The sequence below is a fragment of the Bufo bufo genome, chromosome 2 (genome assembly GCF_905171765.1).
Source record: "Bufo bufo chromosome 2, aBufBuf1.1, whole genome shotgun sequence".
Classification (NCBI taxonomy): domain Eukaryota; kingdom Metazoa; phylum Chordata; class Amphibia; order Anura; family Bufonidae; genus Bufo; species Bufo bufo.
Genome location: NC_053390.1, coordinates 119,135,165 through 119,157,144, shown reverse-complemented (window position 1 = coordinate 119,157,144; position 21,980 = coordinate 119,135,165). Strand labels below are relative to the sequence as shown.

Sequence of the window (21,980 nt, the reverse complement as noted above, 5' to 3'; positions counted from 1 at the left end):
CCTGGCTGAGGATGAGATCCCTGTCTCTCCAGTTTAGCAGTCGCGCCAGCAGGGGTCTAGGAGGAGCCCCAGGTGGAGGAAACTTGGCTGGGACACGGTGTGCCCTCTCCACAGCATATGCAGGAGAAAAAGGTGCTTCTGGAAACTGTTCCTTGAACCAGGATTCTAGGAAGGCGGCGGGATCACGGCCCTCAGCTTTTTCCGGAAGGCCCAGGACATTGTTGCAGCGGGACCTGTTTTCTAGGTCATCACATATTTGCTGCCACTGACCCACAAAGCGCTCCAGCTCCTGCACTTTCTCCGCCATTGGTCTGGTCAGATCTTCCATAGCAGACACGCGATCCTCTGTATGCTTGACCCGGTCTCTCAGCTGCTGCACATCGTGACGGAGCAGGCTCACATCCACTCTCACCTCCTCTAACTTCCCTGTGAGTGAGGACTGGCACGAGGAGATCGCTACCAGCAGCTGTTCATATGCAGCCTTTAAGGTAAATTCAGGCTCAGCGTTGTCTCCCGCCTCCACCTGCTGAGCGGCTTAACCGCGGGTGAGAGCCGCGCGCGTTGGAGTGGCGGTCGCGGCGGCATTTTGGGCCTCTGACCGGGCGAATTCTTTAAGCTGCTCGGCAGCCGCTTGTGCCTTATTGGGACCCATGGTCGGTGCGGGGTCTTCTCTTGCGCCTGCACACCGTCCACTCTGCTCCAGGAGTCGGCAGCTTGTCAGGATGGAGCAGGATCGATGAGGGATAGCGGAGCTATGCTCAAACGCGTGCTTACATGCCGGCTGCTGGCCACGCCAGCAGATTGAAGTTAACTTCACTTAACAGTTTTTTTTAACTATTTACTATTCCCACAAAAGGACTTTAACAGGCGATCTTTTGATCGCTTCTGTAATACTGCTTATGCATTACAGTGTATTATACTGTCAGTGCCATACTGACAGGCACCATCAGGATGTGCCAGAGAGGAACAGCCTAATGGTAGCTTTAGTCTGACGCCTTCAGCTGCCATGCTGAGATATCGCCTCCCCTCAATGTCATTTGCTCGGGTGCCAATGCCTGACAGAGGTCCGTTCCTCTAAACCACTAAACCACTTAGATACTGTGGTTGCTATTGGTCACAGCATCTAAGGGGTTAAATGGCCCAGATTGGTGCTTCTGCTGGTCCAAGACATTAGAGCCGCTTTTCTGCTCTGCATAGGAGACTTGTGCAGCACTAGTCCACCGTAAAAAGGACCACTGTAAAAAGGCACAAAAATAAAGTCATACAAAGCCTGGTTACTAACAAATTTCTTCTTTACAACAAAGATTGGTTACTACTTACTATGATCCTTGCCCTGATGCAAACAACTTTCAGAAGACCCCAAAATATGGATATCACGACCGGCATGCCGATCACATACGTGACGCAAAGGGAGGTAAAAGGAAGGCCCTGTCCAAGGGAGAGGGAAAGATGGTGACCCCTAACTCACCTTGAGGCTGGCACCTGACTGCCCTGACGTCCCTAGACAAGTTTCTCACCCGTACGCCGATCACGTGCCTAAACACTGGCTTTCCCTAAGATGAGCCCTACGTAGTGAATAGGGTGGTGGGAACACTAGTCCGCACCACTAAAGGGAAACACTAGGGAGAAGACAGACAATACTGACAAAACATATAGTCCCAGGTGGGCGACAACAAACAACCAACAGCGATCCAGAGGGTAACGCTCTGGTACGACAACCAGGGATAACAGCAACTCAGCTCCAGTGGGTCAGTATAGAAGTCCAGGCAGGAAGCTCTATATCTGGCAACCAGAGAAGTGGGAGAGGGGAATATAAGGAGGTTGGGAGTGCCGGACAAGAAACAGCTGAGGAGAAGAAGCTACGGATCCCGGAGTGAGACAAAAAGGATTGCAAGGCAAACCCAGAAAGCTACCATTAAGTAACAGCGCTATCTTTAGACATAGAGCGCGCAGCCACCCGCTGCGACTTCCTGGCCCTGGGTATAATGGAGTCAGACGTGGCTCTTGACACCCTCGTGACAGTACCCCCCTTTCCACAAGGGGACTCCGGATACTCAGGACCAGGTCTCTCAGGATGAGAGGCATGAAAAGCCCGAACTAACCTGTCGGCATTTACCTCTGATGCTGGAACCCACATTCTTTCCTCGGGACGTAACCCCTCCAATGCACCAGATTTTGAAGAGAGCGGCGCACCCGACGAGAATCAACAATTTTGGATATTTGAAACTCTAGATTACCATCAACAATAACAGGAGGGGGTGGCAGCGGTGACGGTTCTAGAGGTGGAACATACTTTTTGAGTAACGACTAATGGAAGACGTTATGGATTTTAAAAGTTTGAGGTAGCTCCAGGCGAAAAGCCACAGGGTTAATGATGGCTACTATTTTGTAAGGACCAATGAACCTAGGACCCAGTTTCCAAGAGGGAACCTTTAACTTAATATTCCTAGTAGATAACCAGGACGGACCTGGCGACCGTTTCTTATCAGCCATGCATTTATATTTACCTCCCATATTTTTCAAGTTAGCTTGCACTTTCTGCCATACAGATGAAAGAGATGACGAAAACCGTTCCTCTTCGGGAACCCCAGAAGACCCCCCCTCTTTGAAAGTACAGAATTGGGGATGAAAACCATATGCACCAAGAGATGGTGACTTGCCAGTGGATTCCTGATGGCGATTATTTATAGCAAACTCGGCTAACGGTAAATATGATGACCACACCTCTTGGTTTTCAGACACAAAACACCTTAGGTATGTCTCAAAGTTTTGGTTGGTACACTCAGTCTGTCCATTCGACTGAGGATGGAAAGCTGAGGAAAAGGACAAGTGTACCCCCAAACGGGAACAAAAAGCTTTCCAAAACTTAGAAATAAACTGGGTTCCCCGATCCAAAACATCGGAAGGGACCCCGTGAAACTTCACGATTTCACTGATGAATACCTGAGCAAGAGTCTTAGCATTAGGTAGTGCGGGTAACGCAATGAAGTGTACCATTTTGCTAAACCTGTCCACTACTACCAAGATAACTGTTTTACCCGCAGACAAAGGTAAGTCACTGATGAAATCCATTGACAGATGTGTCCATGGCCTATTGGGAATGACAAGTGGCAATAAAGAACCTTCAGGACGTGTATGAGAGACTTTAGCATGTGCACAAGTAGAACAAGTAGACACAAAATCCATTACATCCTGACGTAACCTTGGCCACCAAAAACTACGAGACAATAGCTCCAAGGTTGCTTTACTACCCGGGTGCCCAGCAAGTGTCGAATTATGATGTTCCTTTAATAATTTGAGACGCAGGTTTAACGGTACAAACAATTTCACTGAGGGACAAGAGACCGGGCGTCCCCTTGGGCCTCTAACACCTTCCCCTCCAGAACAGAGTGTACAGCGGAGACAACCACTCCTCTTTGTAGAATGGATACCGGATCACCCAAATAACCCCCTCCTGGAAACTACGAGATAATGCGTCTGCCTTGGTATTTTTTGCCCCAGGACGATAGGTGATGAAAAAGTTAAACCTGGTAAAAAATAGAAACCACCTAGCTTGTCTAGGGGTGAGACGCTTAGCTGATTCGAGGTACAGAAGGTTTTTGTGGTCCGTAATCACAGTGACGGGGTGGATTGCCCCCTCTAAAAAGTGACGCCATTCTTCAAACGCTAGTTTAATAGCTAATAGTTCCCTATTGCCAATATCATAGTTCTTCTCCGCTGCAGATAGTTTTTTAGAAAAGAAAGCACAAGGACGCCATTTGCCAGGAGACGGACCCTGAGACAGTACAGCCCCCACTCCCACCTCTGACGCATCTACTTCAACAATAAAAGACTGGGAGACATCAGGTTGGATTAGTACCGGTGCCGAGGTAAACCTCTCTTTTAGAGAGGAAAATGCCATTTTGGCGGCGTCAGACCATATAGAATAATCAGTCCCCTTCCTAGTCATGTCAGTAAGGGGTTTGACAATCACAGAAAAGTTTTTAATGAATTTTCTATAGAAATTTGCGAAACCCAAAACCGTTGCAGTGCTTTAAGGTTCTCAGGAAGATCCCAATCTAGAATTGCCTGGACTGGATCCATACGGAAACCTGAAGCAGATAATAAATATCCCAGGAACTGTATTTCCTGAACGGCGAAAACACACTTCTCAATTTTCGCATAGAATTTATTCGTCCGTAGGACCTGCACTACCTGTCTGACATGTACCTCGTGTGTCTTCAGATCAGACGAGTAAATTAAAATATCATCTAGGTATATCACCACAAACCGATAAGATGACTAAAAATGTCATTAACGAAATGTTGGAAGACAGCGGGAGCATTGGTCAGACCGAAAGGCATGACTAGATTTTCATAATGCCCCTCCGGGGTGTTAAAGGCTGTCTTCCACTCATCCCCTTCCTTGATACGAATCAGATTGTAGGCCCCCCCTAAGATCAAGTTTGGATAACCACTTAGCACCCGCAATCTGATTAAACAGGTCAGGAATGAGAGGAAGAGGGTATGGGTCTCGGATAGTTATCCGGTTTAGTTCGCGGAAATCTAGGCAAGGACGCAGGCCCCCATCTTTCTTTTTAACAGAGAAAAACCCTGCAGCCACGGGTGAGGAAGAGGGTCTGATGTGTCCCTTAGCCATGCTCTCGGAGATATAATCTTTCATGGCTTGTCTCTCGGGACCCGAAAGATTATATAACCTGGTCTTGGGTAATTTCGCACCAGGAATCAGGTTAACCGGGCAATCATAAGGACGGTGAGGTGGTAACTTCTGACACCCCATTTCAGAGAAAACGTCCTCAAAGTCCGAAACAAAAGTAGGTAGAGTAGCTATGGAGGCGACTAAGCAATTGCTATTTAAGCAATTTTCTCTGCAATGCTCACTCCACTCCAATATCTCCCTGGCCTGACAATCCACCACTGGAATGTGCACTACCAACCAGGGAAGACCCAATACCACAGGAGTGGGAAGACCCTCCAGAACATAACATGATAGACACTCGTTATGCTGGTCCCCTACCCGAAGGTGTAAGTTATGGACAATGTGAGTGAGGTTTCTCTGAGACAGAGGAGCAGAGTCGATAGCGAAAATGGGAATAGGTCTCTGTAGCGTACAGAAAGACAAACCCATAGTGCGGGCAAACTGGGCATCTATCAAATTTACTTCTGCTCCACTGTCTAGGAAGAAAGAAATAGTCTCTGTCTTAACACCAAAAACAACAACCGCTGGCAACACAAATTGAGATGTTCGTATGGAGGAAACGTATACCCCCCGGCTGACATCCTCCACACAGCCTGGGGTTAGTAGTTTTCCGACGGTCTTTTGTTTTTGAGTATGGAAGGACAGACATTAATGAAATGACCCCTCCCCCCACAGAAAAAACAAACCCCACGGCGAGCCTCAGGAGGACGGACCTGACGAGTAGTTCCTCCTAGCTGCATAGGCTCTTCTAGGTCCGTACAGACTAACTGCTGCTTGGGAGGGGTTACTAATTGCTAAGGATTTTTCAATCTGTCCATAAGACGTCTATCTATTCTGATAGAAGGGGACATAACAGCATCAAGGGAAAAAGGGGTCTCATACAGCGCAAGCGCATCCTTAACCCTTTCGGATAACCCAGAGCAAAACTGACTCCTGAGAGCCGGATCGTTCCACTGGGTATCCGTAGCCCACCTACAGAACTCTGAGCAATACTCCTCTGCTGGCCGCTCTCCCTGTAGGAGCCTCCGTAATTTAGACTCAGCCAGGGTGACTCGGTCAGGGTCATCATATATGAGACCCAAAGCCCCAAAAAATTCCTCCACAGACCGGAGAGCCGGAGAATCAGTGGGTAAAGAGAACGCCCAGGATTGCGGGTCCCCCTGAAGCAGGGAAATAACAATCCCCACCCGCTGTTCTTCATTACCAGAGGAGTAGGGGCGCAGCCTAAAATATAATAGGATAGGCAATAGGATCCATGCTGGATTCTAAATAGGTAGAAGAGAAAAAAATAATAATAATATCACGACTGGCGTGCCGTTCACATACGTGACGCAAAGGGAGAGAAAAGGAAGGCCCTGTCCAAGGGAGAGGGAAAGATGGTGACCCCTAACTCACCTTGAGGCTGGCACCTGACTGCCCTGACATCCCTAGACGGGTTTCTCACCCGTACGCCGATCACGTGCCTAAACCCTGGCTTTCCCTAAGATGATCCCTACGTAGTGAATAGGGCGGTGGGAACACTAGTCCGCACCACTAACACTAAAGGGAAACACTAGGGAGAAGACAGACAATACTGACAAAACATATAGTCCCAGGTGGGCGACAACAAACAACCAACAGGGATCCGGAGGGTAATGCTCTGGTACGACAACCAGGGATAACAGCAACTCAGCTCCAGTGGGTCAGAAGTCCAGGCAGGTAGCTCTATATCTGGCAACCAGAGAAGTGGGAGAGAGGAATATAAGGAGGTTGGGAGTGCCGGACAAGAAACAGCTGAGGAGAAGAAGCTACGGATCCCTGAGTAAGACAAAAAGGATTGCAAGGCAAACCCAGAAAGCTACCATTAAGTAACAGCGCTATCTTTAGACATAGAGCGCGCAGCCACCCGCTGCGACTTCCTGACCCCGGGTATAACGGAGTCAGACGTGGCTCTTGACACCCTCGTGACAATGGACTACAAAATATGACCACACCAATCTCCTGATTTAGTTATGTGATACTAGCAAATTGTTTATCAATTCAATTTTGGAGACTATAGCTGGCAAAACTGTTGTAGACAAAATATTAATAGTTGTAATCCGCTCGCATCAAAGTTTGTGTAAGGAAAAAGGTGAATCCCTTCTCTCAGCCCCAGTCAGAGACAAACCCAGGTGGATCCTATTGCCGCTTTGACAAAGCAACTTCAAGGCCTGTCTTTGGAGGTTACCATCTTGATTGAAAATTCTGAGCAACTCCTCCCGCCCTCCTCAGTCTGCTCACCTTTATTTACTAACAAAAGGTGTAAAAGGGGCTGGCCCAAGACAAGGATACAGGAAGTGATAACATGCAGGAAGTGATGTCAAAGGACAGGGCGGGACAATCAATGTGGCTGGGCACACAATGCACACGCCCCATCCCTGTATAAGGAAGGATGAGTCATGTCCATTGTCTGAGCAGCCAGGTGGCCGCCCACCCCCCATCACTGTCAGCATGGACCTCATTCAATACTGCTCAAAGGTCATCAGTATCTAAAAAAGATCATTCTACTGGTTCCCATAGGTTTGAAATTATCTGCGACACCGACACACGGACTCCGTTCACCCTAGTTAGACCTCAGGAAAAGGAGTAACAGTGTGAGGAAAAGTGCTCTCGTCGACACACGGCGGCCCTCTGAGTCTCCTAATGAGATATACCAGCCTCGGTTTTGGCTCTGAATAGTGACCTGACCACAGGATAGGGCTTCCAATTGACCTGGAGTGGAGAAAAGAGGTGCACAGAGAACACACAGTACCTTCTGTGGGGAATGGGGTTACTCACACAGCTATTGGTATGCCCAGGTGATATATATCACCTTGTCTCCTTAAAAAAAAGCTCATCAACTCACTCTCCTTTGCCGATATGATTCTATATAGTCAAGCTGAACAGCACACGAAGCCCTTTTTGCAGTGACTGATCAAAAACCTCTCACTCAGCAGCAACCCTTGAATTCAGACAGTAGTTCCCACACAATATCATGAGACCCCCAGTACTCCTAACCAAATCTGCAGAGAAAAGAGAGGGAAAGAAAGAGAAAAAAGAAAAAGAGAAAAACGCCAAAATATGAAAAACCGAAAAAATTAATAAAAAGGAAAAAATTGATAATAGGCTAAAAATAAAAATGGGTTGGTAAATAAGGAAAAACTGAAAGAAACTTCAATAAAAAACTAAAAAATAAAAATGGATTAGTAAAAGAACAAAAATTTTAATTAATCAAAGAAATACCCAAACGAAAATAGACGAAAATAACTGAAAAATAAAAAAGGAAAAAAACTTGATTACAACAATAAAACCTAAAAATAAAAATGGATTAGTAGAAGATCACCTGTAAACAGGAGAGAAAAAACAAACATAGCAAACTTCAGTTACAGACAGTCCTGCTATATACATTGAGATAAAGTAAAAAGTTAATTTTAACTTGAAACCCAAAACTCATACAAAAACGAAACCCTTAGAAACACATACAATTGTATAGGACTGAATTAACAAATCAATGTCTTGGAGGGTTCCCCTGAAACCGTACAGGAGAATTTCTACCCACCCAGTCATTGAAATGTTAATTTGCCCAGCCCCAAACAGCTTCAGATTCCTACCAGAGAAGCAGGATTTAACATTTCAAGGTCCCAAAACCGTTTTTTCCTAGGCCTTGGCTGTCCCTGGGTTCTCTGCCTTTGCAAAGAAGCATGTCTGGGACCATTACCCCACCTTGCTGAATAAACCACTTCACTTCTAGGTGTGGTTCTGGGGTACTTAACATACCTGTGTCTGTTGCCATTAGCAACGTTACAATATCGTGCAATGTGCCCGTATTCCCTGCATGCAAAACAAAGGATAGCTCGCCTCCCTGCATAATACCTAGTCTGGGCACATGGCGATTTGATTTGGCGCACATTAACCATCCTAGCATGACTAGATCCCACACTACTATCTGTATTGAGTCCACTTACCACGGACTCATCTGAGGAATCTTCTGGCCTTGTGTTAATGCTTCCAACTCCAGGGTCAGACACATTGTCCATCTCCATTCCTGAGTCGGTTCCATTATCTAAACCACAGTCCTCAGACTTATCCATGCTTACAGCCCATACATTGCCTCTAATCCCAGACACATTACTCTCCAACGGTTGCTTCAATGACTCCGACAATTCCCTTACAGCACCCTGTGCGTGCGTCAGGCTTTCAAATAAACATTCATTCTCCTTGTGCAGCTCAGTATTACACCTCACAGTACATTCATAATTAGCGCTAGATTCAGCTGCCTGCTGGACAAGAGTTCTCAATTTAACAATTTCCACTTTTAAATCTTCCACTTCTCCTTCCAAACTCAGCTTCAGCCTACAAGACTCCTGATATTTATCTGCTATCCACCCAGCAGCAAAAATCAGAGCATACTTGCCTTTCCTTTTGCGCCATTTTTTGGTACCGATCAGGTTTGCTACACAATTCTGGGCCTGCAGCCATGGATCAGTAGATCCCTGCATAGCCTGAAGAATGGCCGCCGTGTCCTTCAACTTTGCTACTTCTTTAAAAATACTTTCCATTGCACAAAAAACAAACACCACAATGGTTGCTACAAAAAACAAAACACTAGTACCAATTTCTAGGAGTTGTCCCAATACTTTTGGCACAGAACCTTTTTACACTGTAGTACCCGTATTAATTATGCCAAACAAGTCTACAATTCAGTGTAACAGCCACAGATATACAAACATTAAGCAGAATCATCAACTATAGGACGATTTCACCTCTAAACTGCCACTAATGCTCACACAATGATTCCTGTATCAGACTGGTCACTGAGCTATAACATAACCGAACACTGATATTCAGCATAAAACTTATCAAAACAAAATCAAACTGTACATAGAAAGGTTACAAAAAGACAAGATAACTATTCGACAAAACTAACATTTCAGCTCGCTTTCCATAGTATACCTAACTAAGATGGCCGACAAGCACATGGTAAAGATGTCCGACAAGCACATGGTAAAGATGGCCGACAAGCACATGGTAAAGATGGCCGACAAGCACATGGTCATCACACAGAGGAAATCAAGATAGTGTGTACAATATCCAACAATAAAAACAGTTTCTATATTTCCTGTTCCCTACCCCTTGAAACCAGATCAAAACCTCCACTCTGTGGGTGATTTACAGGTTAACAATCTAAAAATACTCTCTAAATACTGTCTCTAATGTACAAACACTAAAACCAATTGCTGCCTGTAAGGAAAAGGATATTACCTTATGTCGGCCTTTTTTGCTTTTTGAAAATTAAGCTGTGTCTCCTTTAAGTTCTGCTGATAATGGGGGAAAAAAATTATCTCCTTCCTAGCTCGCCATCTGTTGTGGTAAATATTAATAGTTGTAATCCGCTCGCATCAAAGTTTGTGTAAGGAAAAAGGTGAATCCCTTCTCTCAGCCCCAGTCAGAGACAAACCCAGGTGTTACCATCTTGATTGAAAATTCTGAGCAACTCCTTCCGCCCTGCTCAGTCTGCTCACCTTTATTTACTAACAAAAGGTGTAAAAGGGGCTGGCCCAAAACAAGGATACAGGAAGTGATAACATGCAGGAAGTGATGTCAAAGGACAGGGCGGGACAATCAATGTGGCTGGGCACACAATGCACACGCCCAATCCCTGTATAACGAAGGATGAGTCATGTCCATTGTCTGATCAGCCAGGTGGCCGCCCACCCCCCATCACTGTCAGCATGGACCTCATTCAATACTGCTCAAAGGTGATCAGTATATCTAATAAAGATCATTCTACTGGTTCCCATAGGTTTGAAATTATCTGTGAGACATTGCTACGGCTATTGTCAGTATACGGTACTAGTATACCGAAAAGGCAGATATACATGTCTTAAAAGCAGATATGTCTCCAAGCCAATGAGAAGGTTTTCATACTGACGGTTTTACCACTGGTCCCGATTCAGCCAAAGAGCGCTCTTTGGCTAAATCAGACACAGGGAGACAGATGACAATTTATAAAAACACACCCACATCCTAAAGTAAAATGTCCGCATAATAAAATTTCCACAACAAAACATATTAGAATTCAGCACGACCAACCAACCATCTAACGTGTATTGCTAGTCCTTTCCTTCACTGGGAAATAAGCCCATGCTAGAGGTGTCTGGCAGTAGAATACAAATACACTTAACCAAGCTGAATGTGTATGAGTATGGGGGTGGAAGTGAGATAGCTCTGTAATAACCCTTTTAATATAATATATTAATATATGACATACTAAGACAATGCTAATGCATGCTTACTTTTTCACTTTCTTTAATTCTTTTCAAGAATTACCAAATGGACAAACAGAGATCCAAGAACAAGTAGATACTTTGAAAAAACATCTCATTGAAAAGTATCACGAGCCTACGTTTTTCTGTGCGATTCCCTTTGAAGATTCTGTTACTGTAGACCTAAACTCACATTTTGCTGATATCTGTATTGTGTTGAAGGACATAAAAAACCATCCTTTGAGGCAGCTGACATTACCAGATATCCTGTCTGAGCTGAGTGACATCACCATGATAGAAGGGGAAGCTGGCAGTGGGAAAACAGCTCTTCTTAGAAAGATTGCCATTCTGTGGGCCTCCAAGTCCTGTCCTATACTCAACAGATATACTCTTGTGTTTTACATTTCTCTTGCTTCTACCAAGAGCCCTCAGACTCTCAGGGACATCATCTGTCAACAACTGATTGGATTCTCGACATCTCTGACAGAAGAGAGTCTGAGGGAAATGATACAGCAATTAAAGGATAAGGTGCTTTTTCTCCTAGATGACTATGCTATGGTAGACTCGGTTCCAGAAACTATCGAAGAACTAATACTGAAGAACCCTTGGAACAGATTGAATCTGGCAGTCACTGTGAGCACTGATAAAGGGTTAAGGCTGCGACAATATGCAAAAACCATACTGAGCATCCAGAGATTTCCTTTATACAGTTCAATTTACCTGGTCAAAAAGCTATTTCCACATGATTGCAAACAGATAGATGCATTTATTCTAGAATTACAAACATCTCAAAATTTACAGGCCATATTACAAACTCCTCTTATGATTCTTGCTCAGTGTTCCTCTTGGATTCAATATCCTAATGAGAATACAACAGGTGACATCCATGTATTTAAAGAATACATAAAATATAACACCACAAAGTTCCCTCATGAGGCTGAATCAGTAAATTCCCAGGTTTCTTCTTGTGGAGAACTTGCCCTCAAGGGACTGTTCAAGTCCCAATTTCATTTCACAGAGGATGACTTAAAAGCAGCTGGTGTGGATGGCGACAAAGCTATAAAATTTGGACTTTTGAGTAAATTTACAGCACAGAGGCTTCATTCAATGTATAAGTTCTATGATCCCTCATACCAGGAGTTTCTTTCTGGAAAGAGACTCAGTGAATTATTGGAGTCTGAGAAACCTGAAGATCTTGACAAAGGTTTCCATTACCTTCATCAGATAAATACTATTCTTAAAATGATTGGACCTTACTGTTATTTCCTGAAGTACGCAACCAGGGTTTCTACAAAAGCAACTGTCAAGATTCTCTCATATTTGTTCAGTTTGTATGGCAACCCTGAAGCTTTGGATGGCCATCTAGACAGTACAGAACACTTGCAGCGGCACCCAGAACTTAAACTCCAAGAAGAAACTTTTCTTTTGATACTACATACATACAATCCTGCAGACATTGATGTGGTTCTTACGAATGCACTGATGACATTTGCCACTGAAGCAGCCATTGAGAGTCAATGTCTACCAGACTGTGCTCCCATTATAATGCAGTTTCTTACAGGGAAATCGTTGGTGTTTGCTGTTAGTCTGATCAACAACAATCTTGCAGAAAAAAATCTCACTTTTATAGAAAATTACCCGGAATGTCTTAGTTTGTTGAGCAGCATCAAGTTCAGCATTAATGCAGAAACACAGAAAACACCACCAGATTATTCAAGGCTGGAGGGATGTTTGGAAAGTTTTGGTGTCCCAACCGTAGAAAAGGATTATGCAGATGCATATCTTCCTCTCAATGATATAAAGAAAGAGAATGAAAAGTTAAAAAAAGACTGCGCTGAATTCTGCTCCTTTTTTCCCAGTCACATTGTAATAGTGGACTCCATTATTAACCCGTTCAAGTCTATTAAGGAGCATAAAGTGCCAGTTTTAAACATCGAAGTAATTGAAGTAAATCATGATAATTTCTCTAAAGTAGATTGTGAACACTTTAAGGTCCTTTTTTCAATATCGGATAGAATTGAACTGGAATTGAATAATTGCACAGATTTTGTGAGCCACCTGGCACCAGCAATTGAGCAGCACTCAAGTTCTTTCAGGAAAATAGGTATTTGTGACTCCTATTTGACAGCAGAGGAACAACATTTGATTCTCAAGATGTCTTCTTTAGAATGCCTTGATATTGGATGTAACTATGGTGCAAACTACCCAGGTACTTTCAAATGGCAGGAATATTTATTGGCATTAAATTGTATAATCAGAATCCTATTGCCCTAGGGCAAATAATATCCCTTCCACTACACCACTTAAGGCTTCCCTTTTATTACCGTAATCTAAAATCACCTATGACTATGTGCCCTCACCAGCAGAAAGTATAGTATTTATCTTGACAATATCCTAACATGCAGATTTTGCTAAATGACAACGTCATGGGGTCTTGCATCTCCTTGTGATTTAGGGTGGGTCCTTGTTTTGTGACTCAGCTTGGGTTTCGCTGTTCCCCAAACTAATGTGTTGACCAATCAAGACATACTGTTGAAATAAGAATTGGAATAACGTGGAACACATAAATAAAGTGAGTCAGGATATCCATCTTGACCATTTTTTTGTTCATGTGAGCAAACTAAGACAACTGAGGCCGGTTGTAGGTCTTTAAGGTTTTGGACCATGCATTGCAATAGTGGTAGAAAGTGCATACAGATCTAATAAATCAGTTAGGATGTTAAAGGAAATCTATCAGTAGATTTGTTCCTATGAAACTGGCTGACCTGTTGCACGTGCGCTTGGCAGCTGAAGACATCTGTGTTGGTCCCATGTTCATATATGCCTGCATTTCTGAGAAAAAAATTATTTTAATATATGCAAATGAGTCTCTTGGAGCAATGGGGCATTGGCATTACTCCAAGAGGCTCAACTTTCCCTGCAACTGCCACACTCTCTGCACTTTGATTGACAGGGCCAGGTGTGATCAAGTTTTCACTGCCTGACCCTGTCAATCATGGAGAGGGGGCAGCAATTGCAGAGAGAGCAAAGCCTCTAGGCTCCAAGAGGCTCATTTGTATAAATGAAAACATCATTTTTCTCAGTAATGCAGGTACATATGAACATGGGACCAACACAGATGTCTTCAGCTGCCAAGCGCACATGTAACAGGTCAGCCAGTTTCATAGCTACAAATCTGCTGACAGATACCCTTTAAGGTCTAGGTATTAGACTGCCTTTTGAATGATAATGTCTATTTAAAATGTTCTTCTTTCTCCCGAGTAGGGAAATATTCAGGGTCTCAGTTTTAGGGTAATTCACTTTCAAATTACTCACCTGGCTGAAACTTGATGAGGACCAGAAGGGTTCAATGCCAGTTTATAGTGTCCGATTCCCATCCTAAAATGTCAGGAGATTACCACAACACATTGCAAGATATTCTCACATATAGTTGACAAGACATGGGGAGGAGGACTGAGTTTTTTTTAACACTCACACAGTCACATTTTACTGGAGATTTTAAACTTACATCAGTCAAAGGAAAAACAAATACAAACTCAACACAAACCACCAGAAAACATTATGAACCTTCACAAAAAAATGAGTTCTGGGTACCCAACCTAGTTTTGACTAATTATGTAAGGGTACTATGATACACAGGAGGCCTCAGGAGGAAGGCACTGAGCTCCCTAATAGCATGGGGATATGCATGATAATCCATGATAACACTTACACCAACACACACTTGCACCACACCAGACTACTACGGGACTTTAACAGTAGATTGGAACTGGGACCCCTCTAGTCGCATAGGTCAGCTTATAAAGCGGCAAGTCTATATTTAACAAATGTATCCACCGAGAAACAGATGGAGTCTTGGGGGGCTTCCAATTCAGAGGAATGACTTTCCTGGCATAAAACATTAGGAGACTGTAAAGTTTGCTCTCATATTTAGAAGAAAGTAGATCCAAGACCAAACCCAACAAGCTACCTATGGAAGAGCACACGTCAGGGAACCCCCACTTTGAGTTTAGAAAGCTATAAATATTCTGCCCGTACCCCTGCATAACAGGGCATATCCACACCTTTGAAACAAAGAACCTCACAGGATATCACACCTAGTGCACACAGGGCTCGAGATTCGATGCATCTGGAATACTGTAACCAGTGTGAGGTAGACCATATGTAACCACTTAGTCTGTATAAGCTGGGTCCTGGCACTAATCACTGTGGACCTTCAGGTAAAAGTTAGTTCCCTCATCTGTGAATCGCCCAAATCTGGCATATCTGCTTTCCACTTAGAGATAGGAGGGCTGAGTTAACATGTTTTAATTTTTATTCTTGCAGCCATACTGTTAATGACTTTGTACTGTGAAACACACTGCATATTGACTTGGTATCAGGATACTGTCCTTTTAACCCTTTCTGCTGATGGGGCAAATAGTCCATGGTGTAGGTAGTGCAAAAGGGGTATTATTAGCCTTAAGGTAACTAGATTTTAAGTGATGGCATTTACCCTTCCACCCACTAGTGATCTGTCTTGTAAATTTAGGCTCTGTCCATGCTGACCTATCCTTTCAACTGATCAAATAAGCATGGTGCCAACTTTCTATTTCCTAGCAGACTTCATGTATAGCTTAGTATACCCTGGCTGGTTTATATTGTTCTTGACAGGTCACTGGTTGGGCTAAATAGCCAAATTTTAATAACAAATCTTTTAAAGTGTTCTCTGGTTTAGGAAGACCTCTTTCCAATTTCTCACTTGAAAGAAATCCTAGGAAAGGGTCATGCAATGCTTTGCTGCAGGGAAATCAAGTATTTTCATCATGTTTCCACCAACGACACCAAACTCTACCAAAAAAACTTTAACAGAGGGAACCCGCAAACCAGAAAACAACTTTAAATGTATTTATAACCAATCCCAAATAATAATGTAATAATAATAATACCAATAATAAATCCCACATAACAATTTAATATTATTTCTCACATAACATTGTAGTAATAATAATAACAACATCATCATATCATATGTTCTGAATTATGACCATATAAATATGTCCATTTTTAAAGGGCTTCTGTCACTCCACTAAACTCTTTTTTTTTTTTTGTCTCCTTAAAATCCTTATGCTGGGATTTTTCAATATATAGGGCTATTACTCAGTTTGGTTCAGTAGTTATATTAAAAAACTGACTTTTATAATATGCAAATTACCTCTCTAGCAGCAGGTAGGGCGGCTACCTGCCGCTAGCAGCCGCATCCTCCATTCATAATGACGCCCCCTCCTCATGTTGATTGACAGGGCCAGTGAATGCGCTCCTCCTCTGACTGGCCCTGTCTGCGTTTTAAATCTCGCTCCGGTCTGCAGTTGGCGCAGGCGCACTCAGTGAAGGACGCTTGCTCGGCCGCTCCATCCTCAGTGCGCCTGCGCTGGGTGTACATGTGACGTCATTGGCGCAGGCGCACTGAGGATGGAGCGGCCGAGCGAGCGTCCTCCACTCAGTGCGCCTGCGCCAACTGAAGACCGCAGCGAGATTTAAAACGCAGACAGGGCCAGTCAGAGGACGAGCGCATTGGCTGGTCCTGTCAATCAACATGAGGAGGGGGTGTCATTATGAATGGAGGATGTGGCTGCTAGCGGCAGGTAGCCGCCCTACCTGCTGCTAGAGAGGTAATTTGCATATTATAAAAGTCAGTTTTTTTTATATAACTACTGAACCAAACTGAGTAATAGCCCAATATATTGAGAAATCGCAGCATAAGGATTTTAAGGAGACAAAGAAAAAAAAATGAGTTTAGTGGAGTGACAGAAGCCCTTTAATGCATTTAATTTTCTTCCTATTGTTTTAGAGCATTTGATTTGTGGCATACACAACTTTTCTAACTTAACAAAAGTGACTATCTATCTGCTGCAAAACCCTGAGGTGCTTGACCACCTTCCAATTGAATTTGAAAGACTGAACCGAATGAAAAAACTTGCTTTTGGTTGCATAGGTTTTGGTACTGGATCAATAAAATTTGGTAAGTAGTTCTTATAGGAAATACAGTTGTCGAATGCAGCTTTACATTAGGAGAAAGACTTCAGTGGGAACTAGGAATATGATTAAAGGGAACCTGTCATCAACTTTATGCTGACTGTACTGAGGGCAGTATAAAGTAGTGGCAGAAATGCTGATCTCATCGGTGTGTCACTCATCAGCTAAAAGTAAGTGGTTGCTGAGAACCAGCATCATAATCATTGCAGACTGGGCCTTGAAAAGAGTCACGGCCACCTGAGAAGAGTCCTGGTTATTCATGAATTCCTGCTTTCCCTGCCGACCTGCTGATGACTGACAGTCTTCTACCTAGTTTTCTCCCTTTCTCTCTAGGAGAGAACTGCAATGATTATGATGCTGGTTCTCAGCAACCACTTACTTTTAGCTGATGAGTGACACACCGCTGACATCAGCATTTCTGTCACTACTTTATACTGCCCTCAGTACGGTCAGCATAAAGTTGATGACAGGTTCCCTTTAAGGCTTGGGCTACATGGTGCAACATGAAGATCACGAAGTTGCAGTTTCAATGTGGTTGTGATGGGACACACGATATAACACATCCACAACATGACAGTCTCAAAAAATCCAAACCTTGAAGATACTTGGTCCAGGTTGCAAGCTACATGTGCATTTACATTGACTACAACTCACTTATGACATAATATATGGTTGCCTAAAGCTCATTGATGCACGTGAGGAGAACAGAGTAGTCTATATGATCCAATCCCATAAAACAGCTATATTGCAGTGCAAATTGCAAAAAAAAAAAAAAAAGTTAAAAGGAATGCATAATCTGAAAATGACCTAAATCTTAAATCAAGTTTTTATATTAAATATATTTTTAAGAATTATTGACGATTTTTTAAAATGTTCCATCTGTATTTGAAAATCCAAACATATTGCAGTTTTTACACTTACCACTTAGCTTTGTAATAGGCTGAAACTTCTTCTGTACAGATTAATTTTCAGTAGTCATGTCATTATCATCACAGGCAGGATTATGATGAAAGGTAAAACCTATAAATAGATAACACAGGAACATCGTTCACAACAGGTGATATTTACAGTTTATCTACTCCCTCTCCCTACACAATGACCTCTGCATAAGTCACAGATGATGTCTAGAAAACTTTCCTATACAGGGAGTGCAGAATTATTAGGCAAGTTGTATTTTTGAGGATTAATTTTATTATTGAACAACAACCATGTTCTCAATGAACCCAAAAAACTCATTAATATCAAAGCTGAATATTTTTGGAAGTAGTTTTTAGTTTGTTTTTAGTTTTAGCTATTTTAGGGGGATATCTGTGTGTGCAGGTGACTATTACTGTGCATAATTATTAGGCAACTTAACAAAAAACAAATATATACCCATTTCAATTATTTATTTTTACCAGTGAAACCAATATAACATCTCAACATTCACAAATATACATTTCTGACATTCAAAAACAAAACAAAAACAAATCAGTGACCAATATAGCCACCTTTCTTTGCAAGGACATTCAAAAGCCTGCCATCCATGGATTCTGTCAGTGTTGTGATCTGTTCACCATCAACATTGCGTGCAGCAGCAACCACAGCCTCCCAGACACTGTTCAGAGAGGTGTACTGTTTTCCCTCCTTGTAAATCTCACATTTGATGATGGACCACAGGTTCTCAATGGGGTTCAGATCAGGTGAACAAGGAGGCCATGTCATTAGATTTTCTTCTTTTATACCCTTTCTTGCCAGCCACGCTGTGGAGTACTTGGACGCGTGTGATGGAGCATTGTCCTGCATGAAAATCATGTTTTTCTTGAAGGATGCAGACTTCTTCCTGTACCACTGCTTGAAGAAGGTGTCTTCCAGAAACTGGCAGTAGGACTGGGAGTTGAGCTTGACTCCATCCTCAACCCGAAAAGGCCCCACAAGCTCATCTTTGATGATACCAGCTCAAACGAGTACTCCACCTCCACCTTGCTGGCGTCTGAGTCGGACTGGAGCTCTCTGCCCTTTACCAATCCAGCCACGGGCCCATCAAGACTCACTCTCATTTCATCAGTCCATAAAACCTTAGAAAAATCAGTCTTGAGATATTTCTTGGCCCAGTCTTGACGTTTCAGCTTGTGTGTCTTGTTCAGTGGTGGTCGTCTTTCAGCCTTTCTTACCTTGGCCATGTCTCTGAGTATTGCACACCTTGTGCTTTTGGGCACTCCAGTGATGTTGCAGCTCTGAAATATGGCCAAACTGGTGGCAAGTGGCATCTTGGCAGCTGCACGCTTGACTTTTCTCAGTTCATGGGCAGTTATTTTGCGCCTTGGTTTTTCCACACGCTTCTTGCGACCCTGTTGACTATTTTGAATGAAACGCTTGATTGTTCGATGATCACGCTTCAGAAGCTTTGCAATTTTAAGAGTGCTGCATCCCTCTGCAAGATATCTCACTATTTTTGACTTTTCTGAGCCTGTCAAGTCCTTCTTTTGACCCATTTTGCCAAAGGAAAGGAAGTTGCCTAATAATTATGCACACCTAATATAGGGTGTTGATGTCATTAGACCACACCCCTTCTCATTACAGAGATGCACATCACCTAATATGCTTAATTGGTAGTAGGCTTTCGAGCCTATACAGCTTGGAGTAAGACAACATGCATAAAGAGGATGATGTGGTCAAAATACTCATTTGCCTAATAATTCTGCACGCAGTGTAGAAGTCAACAAGTCACCTTCAGTTACAGGTTCCTTCATGTGGCTGCTGTAATTATATCTCAGAAAGCTGAAAACAGCTCAGTCAAGATGGCTGCCCTCATTATCATATACAGGAAATATAATTAAAAAAATGCAGAAATAGAAAATAAAAATAGATTAGTAGTAAAAAATCAACATGACGTCATGTACATACCCATGATTCTGGTTCAGACATTATCTACTGGTTTTGACCCTGCTTAGTATATTACTCTGCTTTTGTTCCTTCCTTGGTTCTGAAGGTATTCTCTGGTTTGGACTCGGCCTGTCTGAGTTCCCTTTTGTCTCCCCTAAGTAGGTCCGGCACACTTAGTCAGGTCAGGGACCGTCGCCCAGATCTTGGCTGCCATTTAGGGTGGATCATCCAATTAGTTAGGGACAGTGGTATGGGCGAAATGACAAGTTATACATTTATTTAACTCCTGACTGCTTGTTGTGTATGAGACTGTGTAGCTACAGTCCAGTCAGAGTGCTCGAGCTGACCACTATCCACATCCAAAAGTGCCTATAATCGGCAAGTAAGCATGAGAACTGGACCATGAAGCAGTGAAAGAAGGTGCTGTCTGCACATAAGTCTTGTCCATAAAATGGCTGCTGATGGAGGGTCATGTGACCAGGCAAATCACCTCCATGTGATGTCTCCTCCATCTAAATACACTGCCCCTGCCATCTGCATGTACTGTTGGGAGTTTAATGCAGGTGTAGTGTGCTTGAATGGAGCAGACATCACATGGAAATGATTTTCCTGGTCACATGACCCTCCATCAGCGGCCATGATAAACAAGGGAGCATACCTTATTAAATATAGAAAATGGCACAGAATTTCAACAAAGGATATATTAGTAAGTACTGAAAGTGACCAACCCCTTTAATCTTTTCTGTTATACATAGACTTACTTTGCATCATACTCATTGTCAACAGGCGGTTTAATATATAGGCACATTTACCTAGTTCATCTCTTGCGCCTTTAATAATTAATCTATTCAGTTGTACATAGACTTACTGTGCATCAGACTCATGTGCCATTCATAATTAATTTGTCACATTTCTGATTCAGTTACTGTACACTATGGCCAATAGACAGTTCACTGGGTCCTCAAAAGGAACGGGCAGTGGCAAAAAAGTTGCTGTAGCCAGCACAAGTAGCAGTAAAAGAAGAGGTTTGGTAGCTGCAGCCGCAGCAACACGCCAGAGCTGCGACTGTCATCTTCTGGTCATGCTTTGACCAACAATCCAGCTGTACTGGAATGGTTGACTCGCTCTTCAACATCATCTCAGGTGACAACAGATACACACAGCCAGGAATTGGTGGGACACCACACTTTGCATTGCCCAGGAACAACCTCTGTGACCTCACCTGTCCTGCAACTGCCACTTTCTTTTGCTGCTGCTTCTGCTCAGGAAGTAATGTGTGATGCCGTCTCTGCTAAGCTTTTCAGCGAGGATGAGCTTAGTGAAGACATTCAGCAGCTACAGGCCAGCACAGACTTGGAGGAGAGGTCTGCTGTGTCCTCCCTTAGGCATGCAACTAGCGATGATGACACTCAGGTGGGAACACTTGTTGCGAGTGGTTAGGGACGTGGCCATGAGCCTGGTGAAGGTGACATAAGTGATGAACAGACAGTAGTGGACGATGATTTAGCTGATCGCACATGGGAACCGGATGAAGAGGGGGCATCATCAGGGGGTGAGGGTGGCAACAGGCCCATGAGACAGCAGCAGGATGGCAGCATGCCGATCAGCCAACAGGGTGGAAGCAGTGGGAGATCTGGAGCCAAATATGCCCAGGGTAGACCGTCTTCTACTCAGGAGCCTACCTGTCAGAAAACAACTAGCGGTGCATGGGTTCATAAAAACAGTGGCAGTCAGTCAGCACAGAGTATTGGGGGTAAAATGTCAGCAGTGTGGTAATTTTTTATCAGGTCGCTGGAGGACGTTAGCATAGTGGTATGCAAGATATGTGGGCATAAGGTAAAGCATGGTCAGGGTGCTAATGTTGGCACCATGGCCCTGCGTCAACACATGGAGCAGAAAGTGGGCCAGTCCTTGAGCCTGTTCGCATCTGGTACAGGTTATGCCAGCGCTGGCATGTGGAGATGTAACTATATTCAAAGACAATATGTGTTCTTTACAGCCCTCTGGGTAAATGTGGCTCCAGCCCAGGCACACCAGCAACTTGCAAATGCTGCTTCTGTGTTGTAATCTGCGCCAATGTCCTCCTCTGCCTCCTCATCCTCCACCTTGTCCTCAGCCTCCACTGCTGGTCTTCCAGCA

At 43.5% G+C, this 21,980-nt stretch overlaps 1 protein-coding gene across 1 annotated transcript in view; it reads left to right on the top strand.

Annotated features, from left to right (window-relative positions):
* LOC120990733 (baculoviral IAP repeat-containing protein 1-like) overlaps positions 1-21,980 on the top strand; it is an 85,083-nt gene that overhangs the window by 38,154 nt on the left and 24,949 nt on the right. The window contains exons 5-6 of the mRNA XM_040419640.1: positions 11,020-13,170; positions 16,792-16,962. Coding sequence (XP_040275574.1) covers positions 11,020-13,170; positions 16,792-16,962 — 2,322 coding nt within the window. The remainder of the gene's footprint in view (positions 1-11,019; positions 13,171-16,791; positions 16,963-21,980) is intronic.